This window comes from Impatiens glandulifera, chromosome 4, assembly GCF_907164915.1.
Source record: "Impatiens glandulifera chromosome 4, dImpGla2.1, whole genome shotgun sequence".
Classification (NCBI taxonomy): Eukaryota; Viridiplantae; Streptophyta; class Magnoliopsida; order Ericales; family Balsaminaceae; genus Impatiens; species Impatiens glandulifera.
The window spans coordinates 21,569,544-21,585,661 of NC_061865.1; the positions used below are offsets into that span (position 1 = coordinate 21,569,544).

The window sequence follows — 16,118 nt, forward strand, 5'->3', positions numbered from 1 at the left end:
CAAGAATGGTCTTCGTTATTGGGGAGAGGAGTATGATAAGATTATTTTCTTGGAGAATATTCATTACCTAACTCAAAGACATTCCTAGGTCGTCAAAGACTTTAGGAGGTCTAGGTGCCTTTGGATGTGTGGTTTTGGTAGGGATGGTTGTACCTACCTTAGCTTGTGGAGCCTTGTTTGGGATCGCCTTCTAAGGAGGACGTTTCTTCCAAGCAATGGTTACCTAGTGTACTTATGTCTTTTCCTTTCTCGGGAAATGACTTGGAGGTGGGGTAACTTTGATTGCTTTTCCCTCTCCGTCTTATTTCTCGACAGTGTCATCGAGTTTATTGCTAGTTTTAAGAAATTTCTTCATATTTTGAAATGTTTTGACGGTGAATCAAGATTATATTGATTTGTCGCTGTTTGCTCAGGAGGGAATCAATTTCCTCGGCAACAACTTTCTATCTTTCGATGAACACGGAGAATTTATCATTTTCTCTTTGTTTGATGTTTTTTAACCTCTTTTATGGTCGTTCCATGTTGAGGTGCATAGAGAAGAGTTCTATGAATGCTGCAGTTAGTTCTTTAGTGTTCTAAGATATACTATCTTTTGTTGGTGATACCAGCATAGAGCAATGTCATTGAGGTACTAAGGGAATAATTGGAGAAATGTCAGTTTTCTAAGTCATAGTGGGGTCATTGCAGAAGTATATATTTTGAAAAAGACTAACAGGTCACTTTTTTCGATGTACTTGGATATGGTTGGAAGCTTAATTCCTAATGGAATGACTACTCGTTGGTAGTATTCATAGCATCTTTCGAGTCATAGTGTTCTTCAATGTTTTTTCCTTAACCATTTTTTTTATCTGGCCTTGCATCTCTACCATCATGGCTTGAACTTGAGCCATTTAGTATTCATATTCCATTAGTGTGGTTAATTAGCCACTGTAATTTGTCTTTCTTGTAATTCGAGGGGGTTGAGTACCTCCTCATGTGTCCCATGGTGTGCCTGTGTGGTTAGTTTGATATCCTCTTTGGAGTCTTCATAGAGAGAGACTTCCTCTTGAGTTTGGGGACGTGTGGTTAGTTTGATATCCTCTTTGGAGTCTTCATAGAGAGAGACTTCCTCTTGAGCTTGGGGACCATTAAGACGGGGGTTGATGGGAGTGAACATAATTGGGATAGACTGGGTAGGAAATTGATAGGAAGAAGACATGTTTTGGGATGTGGACAATATTTACTAATTAGTTAAAGAGTTTGTGATCAACGCGAGTTATTCTGTCACATGTTACAAAACTACCATCATTTCCCTAAATTCGGTCATAGAGACCATTTCAGGTACTAGGAGTTCTTCGACCATCTGGTGGGGTCTAAATGTCCGGTTTTTGGGTCTCTCTTTATGGAGGTCGTGTCGACTATCACAGTCGTGGACTATTACGAAGAGAAAGAGGTGAAGATTTGCAATTGTAACAAAATACAATGTAATTCATATGCACATAAGATGATTCCTAGGGGATGGACATCTCCTTTGTGATTCAAAAATAAACATAGAGTTTGTATACAAACCATACTTGTTAAGTTTGTTACAGACAAATCTCTCTTGTTGATATTTACAGAGAGAGTCTAAAAGGGAAAACGTGTTGACGGAGGTCACAGTCTTTAGGTCCAACTATAGCCTATTCCCACACTAGAAGCTTCCTCCTCTTAATTTTTCTGCACCTTCTCATATTCTTCAAGAATGACGGTTATGTAGTTCTTTCGCTCCTTCGGGATGCCCGTCTGAGAGGCGTTGTGCCATTTTTTGAGATATCCTATATAGGCCTTATGGTCGATTGAAGTGTCTATAGTGTTGGCATTTCTCGTATATGGGGGCATGAAATCATGACCGAACTGTTTGATGAGGTCTTGAGTGTAGTAGGAGGTAACTCATTCCAAGCCCATAAGCATGATCATGGGTTCATCGTCCATCATGTATGCCATATTCTTTATGGGATACCACAAGAGTAATTCCTTAACTTCATCATCATTCTATACAAGAGGTCCATACAAAGTTTTCCTCATTCATCGATATTAAAGAGAAGGGGACATGATGCCTCTAGAACATACTAGCGATAAGCATCGTAGTTTGTCGTATAGCCAGATGTAGAGAATCAGAGGTGAGCCTCTTCTACTCACGATAGAGGTTAAAAACGATTCGTTTAAACCCAACATTGTTTCAACTAGAATGATACATGAGGGGTCTTTGTTTCCCCTACGCATGTGGTATGCTACCTCCAGGATTTTGGAGGATGCTTGTCATCCGTTGAAGCCATGAAGAAATGGGCCAGCAAGACTGTCATCGTCATCATGGAGGATCCTAGAGTTAAGGGAACCATTCCTGATTTCCATCTTTGTCCATTTTTAAAAGTCGATGACATTCTTTTTTAGGATTGTCTTGGATGTTGTCTTAGTATATATGTATTCCTCTTGCAAAAGCATCCTCAAGAACATTGATTCTACAAGTAGTTTCAAATATAAAACGTTCTTGTTATCCATCATTAGGATAGATTAGAATTTTTCTATGGTTGGGCACATGGGCCTTTATCCCATATAGTAAACACGTCTTGTATGGCTCCACCGCCTCTACATTTGCATCATGAAGGTGTGGTTTATCTTAAACTTTGTGAACCTCATGATGTGAGTTAGTCCATAAATCCCATAGTTCCACTCGTTTTCGTAGAAACTATTTATCTATGCGATCAGTTCGATATCCTTCAGAATGGACATTGTTTATGATTAGAAAAGTAAAACATTTACAAAAATGTATTTGTTTTGAAGAAGGAACGTGTTTGAGATGTTTACTTATACTATAAATGAACACACATAATACATATATAGTAATCACATAATAGTTGTAGTGGCGAGGTTTTGGTTGTCTAGGCACAACAAACAACCAGCTTGGTGATAATATCTAGGTTTTTTGTACTAAGCGGAATCATAAGAGATTATCATTCACCAATAATGGAGGGGGTAAAACTGCCGCCATAACCCAGGGATATCAACTCAATTGGGATTTTTTCCTCACTCCACAATGCCTATGTCCTAACAGACGGTTCATCGCTAAATGGTGGGGATCAAACCCTTGCATTCTAGTTTTTACTCTCACAACATCACTCATTTCGTAACAAGTTGTTATTCCTTATTAACAATCTTTGCACATAAGTGTAGAAGTACTGAATCTGATCGTGTACTTCTTTTCAAGTAGGGATAGGGTGATATACCATTTACATGTAGAGACATTTTATAAGGTAAAACATATGCATCATTCAGGTGTTGTACCTTTCGAGACATGCCTATTAAGTTAAAAACATGATACAAACGTTTTAAAAGACAATTTTATTGATAGGATCGGCGTAATCGATAGAGATGGGGTCTGGCTATGGATGACGTCTTAAGAAAAACGGTTTGATAGAAATCCTGTTAGGGATTTAAATCACTTTCTATTCTACACAAACCCTTGCAAACTCTTGAACGATTCAAGTGCGGAAACGTTTGCTCAGGTTTGAAGCTAAGAACCAAGAATGAGAAGATGACAGAATGAAAAAGACGCAGTTGTTTGTTTATGGATGTTCGGAGCAAACTCTCCTACGTCACCCCTTCTTCCAACCACCAGAAGGATTCACTATAAGTTTCTAAGAATCAAATACAGTCTCACGATTAGCTCACTGTTGAACAGAACAAACTCTATTCAACTTACAATATGATGAAGTATATCACTCAGCTAAAACAATGCTTTGATTCTAACTCTCTCTTGACAAACACACAGTAAAGCAAGAAAGCAGTTCTTGAGATTGTAAAATCAGTAGATCTCTTGTATGCGTATTTTTCAGTGTTCAGCAAATTGTGTCTGGCGGTTCTTCCGTTGTCCTTGAGTATCTTTTAAATAAGGAGCAGGTACCAACGGTCGAATCTTCTATAATGACACGTGGCTAACTTCCATTGGAATGCCTCCATATAACACAACAGACTCTAAGCATCAGGATCGTGGCCGTACCAATGTGGCATTAATCAATTGGTTGCAACTGGCTGTTGTACTGATCTTCACTAGAAAGTGGAGCAGGAGTAGCGTACAATTAGTTGATCGTGGGTAGACGTATGTTAGCTTCAAGAAACTACTTTAAGCATGGCATTGGACGTATTTCACTTAGACGACCTCGTCTAATGAAATTAGACACCCACATCTAATAGCAGGATCCATTAGGTCTAATGGGATTAGACGACAAGTCTAATTACAGTTCCCTTCAGACTAATCTGAAGAAGTTAGACTGCACGTCTAACTCTCATATGTTAGACGACACGTCTAACTACGCATCCCTTCAAACTAATCTGAAGGAGTTAGACTGCACGTCTAACTCTCATCTGTTAGACTGCACGTCTAACTACATCGGTTAGACTGCACGTCTAACTACGCATCCTTTCAGACTAATCTAAAGGAGTTAGACTGCATGTCTAACTCTCATCTGTTAGACTGCACGTCTAACTACACATCCCTTCAGACTAATCTGAAGGAGTTAGACTGCACGTCTAACTCTCATCTGTTAGACTGCACGTCTAACTACGCATCTTTTCAGACTAATCTTAAAGAGTTAGACTACATGTCTAACTCTCATCTGTTAGACTGCACGTCTAACTACGTCTGTTAGACTACACATCTAACTATGTTGTTAGACTACACGTCTAACCACGTCTGTTAGACTACACGTCTAACTACGTATCTGTTAGACTGCACGTCTAACTACGTATCAGTCTGACTACACGTCTAACTACATCTGTTAGACTGCTCATCTAACTACGTCTGTTAGACTGCACGTCTAACTACGTATCCGTTAGACTACACATCTAACTACGTCTCTGTTAGACTGCACGTCTAACTACGTCTGTTAGACTACACATCTAACTACGTATCTATTAGACTACACGTCTAACTACGATATCATTAGACTGCAAATCTCACTACGTCTCTGTTAGACTGCACGTCTAACTACGTATGTTCGACTGCATGTCTAACTACGTATCTTTTAAACTGCACGTCTAACTACGAATCCGTTAGACTGCACGTCTAACTACGTTTCTGTTAGACTACACGTGTAACTACGTATCTGTTAGATTGCACGTCTAACTACGTATCTGTTAGACTACACGTCTAACTACATCGATTAGACTACACGTCTAACTTCATCTGTTAGACTACACGTCTAACTACGTATCCGTTAGACTTCACGTCTAACTACGTCTCTATTAGAATGCACGTCTAACTACGTCTATTAGACTGCACGTCTAACTACGTATCTGTTAGACTGCACGTCTAACTACGTATCTGTTAGACTGCACGTCTAACTACGTATTCGTTAGACTGCACGTAAAACTCAAAGCATTTAATGGTCAATCAGTCTAATGAGCATCATTAAGACTTTGTCTAATATAACATGTTTTCGATACACCTGCACCAAAAACGATTAGACGGCTTAAATTAAGTTTTATACACACTCATCATCAAAATTCCAATAGTCAAAAACCTTTGGACACTTAGTCAAAATAATTTGACCCAACATTTATATTTTCGAGTTAAACATTTAATCTCCAACAAAGTCGCTAGAAAGTTGAAACCCCTAGAAAACCACATGTAGTAATAAAATTACAATTTGATTTTTTTAAAATCTGTTGTTTAAATAATTAATTTAAAAGATTATTTATTTGAAACAGAGTTGCCAATTGATTTTTGAAAATCAATGAAAAATGACATACTTGTAAAATCGTATTTTTAGCAAGAGTTTCTTTTCGTTCGTAGTTTAGTGATACTCGGGAAAAGCTTTTTGTTGTTCATCCTTCGTACCTGTTTTGAAAACGGTCTCTACTTAAATATTTGGCTTTTGAAAATCGGTTGTATAAAGTTTTATTTTAAACGATTATTCTTCCGGTCCTAGGCATGCGTAGGTTTTAGCATTATTTAAAGAATTGTAATAACAATTATTTAAATGTTAGTACCTGTTCTCATGACGACAAAAGAGGAAAATACCTAAAGAACATTAGTTTAAAAAGCATTAAGGTTTAAAAGTAAATCTTAAACGAGACTTTGTTAAAATATTTTTATGTGAAAACATCACAAAAATATTTTGAAATCATTTTCTAATTTTTCGGGATTTTTAGAAAATGGTTTGAGGTTCCAAAATTATAAAAATAATTTTAAAGTTTGAAAATGGGAACCAAAGAGGTCTTAGGACCGGTGTCCTACGTCTTGTGTTCATTTTATCGGTCGAGAACAAAGAGCCCTCAGTCCTAGGTCGGAAGCCCCTCGGTTCGGGTTCGAAATCCTTGGTCAGGGTGTAGGAGTCCCTAAGTCGGGGTGCTATGACCTCTCGGTCCTTGGCTAGAATTCTTGGTCGATTGTAGATCGGTCGGATGTCTCAATCCTTGGTGAAAGTCATCGGTCATGGGTTCGGGAGTTCTTGGTCGGGTACGAGACTCCTCGGTCATAGGTGAAAGTCATTAGTCCTGGGTTTAAGAGTTCTTAATCGGTTGTGAGACTCCTCGGTCCTAGGTCTGACTTCTCGGTCGGATGTAAAAATCCTTAGTCGGACCTCTCAGTCCTAGATGAAGAACATTGGTCTGACCTCTCGGTCCTAGCTAAGTTTTATCGGCCGAACATGTCGGTCTTCAAGAACATCAAAATTGCAGGTTTTTCAATTTTGATGGAGGCTTTGATTCTTTGATCCAAGGGCTTGGGTAGCTTCACTAATCTCCTGAGAACATTTAGAACATTATCCTAAGATATCAATCGACCTGGGTTATGATCAATTCATTCAAAACCGTTTATGGCCAAAATCGGGTTTTTGATTTTAAAGTTGCTTTGAAGTGTAAGGAGTTTGTCAATAGTTTCCTTATACTTCATATACTTGATTGATACCAAAACATGAACAGTAACTGTTCATTTGGACCAATTCAAGATCTCAAAATTTTCAATTATTTTTAAAATTGTGATTTTGATCAAACATGATTCAAATAGTTGTCAAACATCATTATAAACATATTGGGAAGCTTTCTAGAGCAGCCATTCTTGAGAATTAGCCCATGAATAGCAAACCCGATTTATAGATTTTCAAATTTTAAATTAGGGTTTTTCTATATAAGATTGATTGATTACAACATAAACATAATGCTTGGAAATGATCTTAGGATCGATTTCCAATCCAGAAACCAAACAATATACAAATTTGTGAAAATTGAAATATAAATTTTTTTAATTCAAGTTGGAAGTTTGAATTAAAGGATAATTGGAAACATATCAAGGATTAGAGAACACTCATTAGGCCTTATGGAAGCTTTTGGAATGCATAGATCCAAACTTTAAGGCCTTATACATAATTTGTAAAATCCAACAAGCTTGAGTTTTAATGGCAGATTTTTTAATTCATTTGATTTGAAGCTAGAGATGGACTCTCTTAGCTTCGGAATTGTTGAGGGAGGCTATTTATAGTCTCCCGAAGTTGGTTGAGGGATTTAAGTGGATCGAATTAGCCAAAATTTATTTATGGTATTTTGGATTTTCTTCATCAAACTTGTCGGAATAGGCATGATTCATGCCTATAGATGTAGGGGAAATGATCAACATGGTAGGGTGATCATTTCACCTTTTGAACTGAGTCAATCCGTCTAGAAACGACGATATTCCATCTTTGAAAAATCAATGATTTTTGCGGATGGTTATTCATCTGGAGTCGCGATGAAGACGATGATTGGGGGACGAAACAACGTCGTTTCGGGCGAGAATGCGGACGCAGAGCGGTCACTTTAGCGCGTCGTTGCGTTTTGGCCGTTTTGTCGCATTTCGGCTAATATTGTTGGGGTGCGTGATAGCCGATTTCCTACTTCACGGATGCGCGCTTCCTTTGTTGCAGCGGGCGACGTAGGCAACGCTGGGGTGTTGGATGACAATTCAGCGCTCATATGATGGTCTTGGTTTCTGTTGCAGCCGTTCTTCAAAATTTCGGCTTCATAGGATCACATATTTTATTTTGAAACTTAAGGATTTGTTTGAAATTAATTTCTCTTTCACTCTTTAGACTTTATTTTTAATTATTTAAAATACATAAAATATTTAAAATAAATATGACAAATATTTTGCCAATTTATATTATTTTATATTTTAGGGTTAAATAAATAATTTGAAGATAAAATGGGTATCTCATTTAATCCTAAATTATTTATATTAATTCTTTTGATTTTTCTAAATTATTTTGAGATAAAATGAGTATAACATTTTTCTAAAAAAATATTTATTTTATTTGACCATTATTCTTAATTAATTAGATTTTAATTTTTACAATAATTAATCTAATTATTTATTTTAATTATGTTTTGACCCAACTAAAAACAAAAAAAAAATACACCTATATAGCTGATTGATTCTCAACATGCACATACACTAGAACATATATAGTATTTTAATTTTGAGAATAGTTTGTTTGTGAATGAATGAATCAAATGTACTAGTGCCTGGCTGCCTTCCAACAAGCTACCAAAAATGTATGGATGCCTGAAAAGATGACATGTTAGGTACGAAGCTGTCTTCCATGCAAACACTGAGGAATGCTGCTGATTCATGATCTGCTCCCCACGTTCTCACCATGCACCAACACTAGAACATGTATATAAACTCATCCCCTTCATTCCATTTTCCTCACCAACCATCTATCTAATTAACAACAATTCCATCATCATCATGGCAAAGCTCACAATCCTCGCCCTTCTAGCCCTCTTCGCTATTGCCCACTTGGCAACTGCCTTCAGAACCACCGTGACCGTGGTAGAAGAGGAGGACTTTAACCCTGCACGGCCACAACAGAGATGCCAGGAACAAATCCAGAGACAGCAACAGCTCCGCCACTGCCAGATGTACCTTAAAGAGAAATCCGGCAGACGATCATCTGTGCTGGAAATGTCCACAGACAACAACGATGATCAGGAGCAATACCTAGATCAATGCTGCCAGCAACTAAGGAACCTCAATGAGCAATGCCGCTGCAAGGGACTTCAAGAAGCTGTGCGTCAGCAACAACAACAGACACGCGGAGGAGAAAGAGGCCACCAGACTGAGCAGAGTCAGAAGCAGAGGATTGTCGATGAGGCAGAGAGACTTCCATCAAGATGCGAAGTCAGCCCACGCAGCTGCACCTTCGAAAGAAGCCCCAGATGGTTCTGATCAACCAAAATATATCCCATAGTAATAAATTAAGATTAGGCGGATTCAGTCGCGTCCTGTCCTAGAGCGAGCTATGGATTGGGAAGATGTTATGTATTCTCTCAGTCTATATAATAATGAATAAGCAAATGTGTATGTTTTTTTTTTCTATATAACAATACAAGAGTTACTAGACAATTAAGCAAGTTTTACTATGCACCATTTCTACCCAAAGAAAGTAAATCAGAATGTGATCCTTCTTCCACTACTCTCCCATCGAATTTGATCTCTTTATTGTGGCTTGCCTGTGAGCAACCACAATGCAGGTCCTATTCACCATCATTTTCTCGAACACTGTCCAAAGCGCTTGTAGCCTCGTCCAAGAGCAGAATTGATGGGTTTTTAAGTGTAGCCCGAGTCAGGGCTGTTCTTTGCTTTTGGCCTCCTCCTGATAGTTGAACATCTCTTTCCCCACAGTATGTCTCTTACCCATCTTTCTTCTTGATCCATCTCGGTATAGCATTTGCACGTAATGCAGCCATAGCTACCCCAAGATTAGAGATGAAGTTTTCACTTACATTTTGATTACAAAGTTACCCCATGATTAGAGATGAAGTTTTCACTTACATTTTGATTTTATATTTAGTTTAATAAGTTATCCGAATTTTTAGATGATCAAGTAGTTCCATAAATTGAGTTTTTGGAATTGGGTCAGTTTAATAAAAAGATGATAACCCTACCCATAACCTATTTGTAATCTTAAAAAGATGATAACCCTCCACATAACCTATTTGTAATGTTAATATTTATTATATTCACTTTAGATATTTATCTAGAATGGTATCACCTAGACATTTTGATGTCTTTTAGTAGAGTCTCTATTTTAGGATGCAATAAAATCTTGAGTTTTTAACCCACTATGTTAGCTCAATGACAAAAGTTGTGAATATAGTTATGTTAGTATCCTTCACTTTAATACTAGGACATGTTAGTACCAAAGTCCTTATTTTTATTTTACTTAGTTTGATAGATTGTTATGGATGAGTTGAATCTACTGTTGAGTATTATTTAGTATACTGTATTTGAACTTCATCTCTTACAAGCTATGTTAGTTATATGAATAATAAAGTACCATCTAATTGGATGAATAATTCATTCATTTCTCTCAATTCGTATAACTCTTAACTTCCTAGATCGTTTTTTTTCACTAATGAGAAAGAAGCATCCTCTCCAACAATAAAAAGGCATAATCTGCATTTGGTTTTTGTAATATCTAAATTTAAAAATAAAACAAAATAAATGACTTTATATAAAAAAATAAATGTGGCTTAGTATGTAGGTGACACATTATGATAAATGACAAGTGTTTCTAATGAGGATAACTGGATAAGTGACATAGATGAATGTTATTATCATTATATTATTTACTTTTCATGCGTAGTAATAACAAAATATCATGATATTACATTCTCTTTAACTACATGGAACATAAATGTTAAGACTGGTTTGGTTGAAAGGAAAAATGGTAGAAATTTTATTGAAATTAAAGTAAGAAATTTATTCTTTTGGAGTTTAGTTAAATAATATATAAACTTCTTTGCCAGGGCTCAAACTTGGGTAACTTAGATGATGGGGGCGGGATTAATAACCACGTACTACAACTATTTGATGCTACATAACTCTATATAACTCTATGATGTTCTTTCTATCTTACTAATTTAGGAGTCAGCCCTATTTGATACTACATAACTCTATCATGTTCTTTCTATCTTACTAATTTAGGATTCAGTCGGGGCACAAGCACATGCTGGCCCCGATTTGGTTTCTCCATTGTATATATATAATTAGTTTGGGCATAATCAAGAATATAAGAATATATGTATATGTTGATGATAATTTTATGATAGTTTTATAAAAGGAGGATTTATGATAAATAACTTTGATAAAGTTTGATATTGTCACATATAGATTTACTTTAGGATGGTGGTGGGCTCAAACCCACCAAAAATAATGAACCCCCTCCAAAGGCTCACTGTGCAGATAGGGACACTTTCATTGAAGACATTACAAATAAAAATAGTGTAGATAGTGAAGACTCTAAAGATGATGAAGAAGAGGGATGTGTAAATATTAAAGACCATCCGATGAGGAAGATTAACAGACTAACGGCGGACCATAAATGCCCTTATATGAACAACATCATTTAGAAGTTGGGTAAAATAACAAAGAAAGAATAAGTAGTGGCAGATTTGTTTTTTTTGAAGATCTTTATACGAAGTAAATAAAGTTTTCCTCAAAACATTTATCAATAAAAAATGAGTATAATCTATTAGAATACCAAGTAATGTGTGTTCTTAATATGCTTTGCAGGGAAAAACTTTTCGGTGACTTAACCAACAGTTTGTCATGTCAAATTCTTACCACAATGAAAGAAGACACGTGTATTTTTAGTGAAATAGTGGACATTTGGGCCCATCTCTTGAACCTTAATTTTACAAGGTAAGAAAGACATGAAAAATGAAGAATTTTCTTTACTGCATTATCGTATGTAAGTACTTCACTTGGTTGTGTTCTATGTATTATGCACAATGTTCATGTGATTGATATTTAGAATTTATCGTATGAAGGACTATGGTTCTATTACATTTGTTGGTACACTTAATGAAGAGATGCAACCGTTTAAGATATCAAAAGAAGACATCAACACTATGACCTTGTAATCCTTCAAATAACACATTTTGTTTTATGCTATATGTAATGATAACAAATAACTCTACTTTTTCAGATATTCCTACTAATAATCCGCACTGACCATTTCTATGTTGTATGTATAAATATGACAGTAGAGAAAATAAAAATATTAGACAACATGCCACACTACAACAAAATATACTTTCAACCACCCTTATATGGCAACCCATATTAAGCGTTGGTAAAAATCAAAAGAGAATTTAATTTTGCCAACCTTTATACAATTACAACAACCTTTATTAATTTCTTTTATAAACATAGTTGACAACCTTATTTAACTAAACTAAATTTTAATATTTTTTATGTTTTATAATTTAACTTTATAAATATTTTATTTCAATGTTTTAATTCTTTAAAATTAAATTTGACATAAAATTTTATTAACACTAAAATATAATTATTAATTTTTTATAATATAATTATTAAAATTTTATAAAATTAAATTTTTTTTATTAACATCTATCTTTTAATTAATTTTTCTTTAAATTAAAAGTAAAAAATAATAAAAACTAAAAATAAATTAAATTTAAGAATAAAAAATTAACTTATAAACTTTTTTAAATTAATAACCACTCTCAAGCCCAATTCTCTTCGATATAAAATTACTCTGAGCCCAATTCTAATTTTCTCTCTCAGTAAATATGAAATGAGAGAAATTGTTATTTTATCATCTTTGGGAATTTTTAATGAAATGACGCTAAGTCGTTTTTTAGCAAAAAAAAAAATAGGGAAATTTGATGAAATAACATTCATGATAGCCTTATTACCAAAAATAACATAGGTATGATAATTTTTGCAAATGTAACCTTTTTCCATGGGTAAAAACCCCTTTTACCCCTTAAATAAAAAATTGGGTTATTTCCTTGTTCAATTCTTTCCCTCTCCTCATTTTAGTTTCTCCCCCGACCCTTTGGTATTCTCTTTCTCTTATTTCAGTTTCTCCTCCCTACAATCCAAGCGAAGCAACGAAATGAATGAAGCTGATCGATCAACTCCCCGAGGCAACGCATGAATGCCTTCATCATTTTAGGTGAGTTATGCCCGTTTTTCTGTCGTTTTCCTTGCATTCATGCTGAAATGGAAGAATGGTTTAGGGTTTTAGCATTTGGTTTAGGGTTTTAGGAGGTGTCTAAATGATTTAGGGTTTATTATGCATCTATCGTAGGCATCGCAGGCGAATATGCATCTGTCGCCTACGACAAATGCATTTTTGCCTTCGACAGATGCATTTTCGCTTACAACAGATGCATATTGCCTGCGAAGGATGCATTATTCGCTTGCGACGCTTGCGATATGTATCTCTCAATCTCCCTTTTATGTTTTTTACTAGTTTATGCATGTGTTATTTTGATGTTTATAATCCATGAATGAGCATCACTTCACTAGCATGTACGTTTGAATGCTTTTGGGGCACACAGAATGGGCGTTGAGGATGGAGTGAGCCCGAATGAAATGGGTAATAATAACACTAGGTGGGGGAGGTGAATGTACAAAGGGATGATCAGAGAGAACCTTTAGAAGATTTTCTGAACGACGAGGAGACTAATAATGGGCAAAACGATTGGCGTGATGAAGGGGGTGAGTTTGATTTAAATGCTAGGTAAAAGAGGAACAATTCTAAATTTGAATCCAAAGAATGATATTTTGATTGATTGATATGTTTGTCAATTAGAAGGATTTTATTTTCATCACTGAGTGGTGGTGTTTGTTGTTGCAGTTTTTTTTGTCATAACCATTTCTATTGAAATCAGATTACTAGAAATGATGTTCAATTGTTGATATATGTATTAGGGAAATTAAGTTTCATTTAATTCAAATAGACATGTCCTTATATTGATGATTAATAATTTACTGTACAATCTAATAATCATTAATCAAAATATTTATATTATTAATGTTTTGTAAATAAAATGAGTGTTATTTGAAAACAATCAATTGGAGTTGGGTACTAATATTTAATCATTCTCATCTTTATTTAAATTATCACCATGTATCATTTATTGTAAGACACTTAATTTGAATGTTCTAAACAATTGTAAAAATGTCTTTGTTTTGTAAATCATTTTCAATATTAAATACAAGTTTAACATAAATAATCACATTTTTAGAAGAAGAAAAACACTAGATCAATTAAGTGGAGGCATAATCTCAATTTTAAGTGATTAAATTTCTAAAAAAAAAACTGAACCACTCTTGTAAGCCAAAAAAGTCATGCAGGGAAATCTTTTTTTTGACGTTTCTTCGCTTTCTCAATATTGGCTTTCAGTTTAATGTGAGTGGCTACTGCCAGAGAATCAATGACGAGGTCTATTTCTTCAACTGTCACAAGGAAGCTAGGGTTATTCTGAGCTACTATATCTAAAACTTTGCTGAGATCTTCAGACAATTTGGTTAATTCAATCCCAATATTCCATTTTTCTTCAATAGTGAATTTCCTAAAATGATGTTCATGTTATTTATAAGTGAAATGTAATGATAGTCAATAGAGCATTGAGTAGTAGCCATGGAAAACAAACCTGCATTTCTGAACCAAATTTTTGCAGAGTTCTTCCAAATGATTATCCACATCATAAATTTGAACAATATTTATTTATCAATCTCATCAATATATTATACACTGACAGCATTTTAATTTGTGAGATCTGCTAATAAACCTTGTTTCTTAAATCCTTTTTTATTCTTCCATTTGCAGCATCCTAGGCAAGTGTCATTTTTATCTGAGCTTCTGATTCCTCCTCTTCTCGTCTTCTCTCCTATTAAAAAAGCACTTGATAGTTGATAATGTAATAGAATCGCAAACCAAAACATAAATAAGTAAATGAAATGAGATTGTAAGTTACTACTACCTCTTCCATAACTTTTGGCAAAAACAGTTGCCACTTTTCTTCGATTTTTTTTGATAAAGTCTTTGTCATCAAATGAACATCGCTCTTTTCATCGTTACACTGCATTGCATTGTCGAACACTAGCCTCATATCAGCAAAAATGTCACGGACATTCTCCAACATGAAAATCAATAGAAATGTAAACCAAAAAAGAAAATAGTAACTTACCTCATAGTAGTCATCCAACCCAAGACCTTCAACATCAACAGGCTGCATAAAGGGCCATGTCCACTTGTGTTGAGTTATCTGATAAGTAAATCAAAATGTCAAAAATCAAATTAACGTTGTTTGTACAAACGACCAAGTAACCAAAGGGTCGCAGGCGGAAAATGCATTTGTCGTAGGCGAATAATGCATCTTTCGCAGGCGAATATGAATCTATCGTAGACGAAAATACATCTGTCGCAAGCAAAAATACATTTGTCGCATGCGAAAATACATTTGTGGTAGGTGACATATGCATATTCAGCTACGACAGATGCATAATAAACCCTAAATCATTCAGTCACCCCCTAAAACCCTAAACCAAATGCTAAAACACTAAACCATTCTTCCTTTTCAGCATGCATGCAAAGAAAATGACGGAAAAACGGGCATAACTCACTTGCAATGATGAAGGAATTTCGATGTTGCATCGGGGAGTTGATCGATCGGCTTCCTTCGTTTCGTTGTTTTGTTTGGATCGTCGAGGGGAGAAACTGAAATGAGAATAGGGAGAGAAAAGAAACAGGAAATAACCCTATTTTTTATTTGAGGGGTAAAAGGGTCTTTTACCCATGACAAAAGGTTACATTTGCAAAATAATTCTTATCTATGTTATTTTTGGTAATAAGGCTATTATAAAGGTTATTTTGTCAAATTTCCCTTAACCCACATCAGCCAATTATTTTTTCTTCTCTGTGAAACATTACCACTCTCGCGACTATTTCTTTCTGCTACCCAAATTCTAGGTTTTCTTCTTTATTTCTATCTCTCTGGAATTTGCAGGTCAAGCTTACTTTTAGATATGCGTTGAACAATACAACTCATTTGTATACTTCAGCTCCATTTTCACAGTTCTAGTAAAAGTACACAAGGTATGTGATTCTTATTCCCGGCTTATTTACATGTATATCTTCTTTACATTGCTAAATAATTGATTGCGTGGCTTCATTTGTCCTTATACCTAGAGGAATTTAACTTGGCCAGAATTTTGATTATAGTTAATCGGTGCTTAGAAGTCTGATTGGATTCTAATTTCACCCGATATAAATAGTATTATCTTCCTCACTTTCTTTATTGTC

General features: G+C 35.2%; 1 protein-coding gene and 1 pseudogene across 1 annotated transcript; one reads left to right on the top strand and one right to left on the bottom strand.

The window, feature by feature from the left end:
- Nucleotides 1–8,740: 8,740 nt before the first annotated feature.
- On the top strand, nt 8,741–9,220 carry LOC124934929 (2S seed storage albumin protein-like). Its single transcript, XM_047475418.1, has one exon. The coding sequence runs from the start codon at nt 8,741–8,743 to the stop codon at nt 9,218–9,220; it is 480 nt and encodes a 159-aa protein (XP_047331374.1).
- A 4,939-nt stretch (nt 9,221–14,159) lies between these two features.
- LOC124934930 lies at nt 14,160–15,883 on the bottom strand (annotated as a pseudogene).
- Nucleotides 15,884–16,118: the final 235 nt, after the last annotated feature.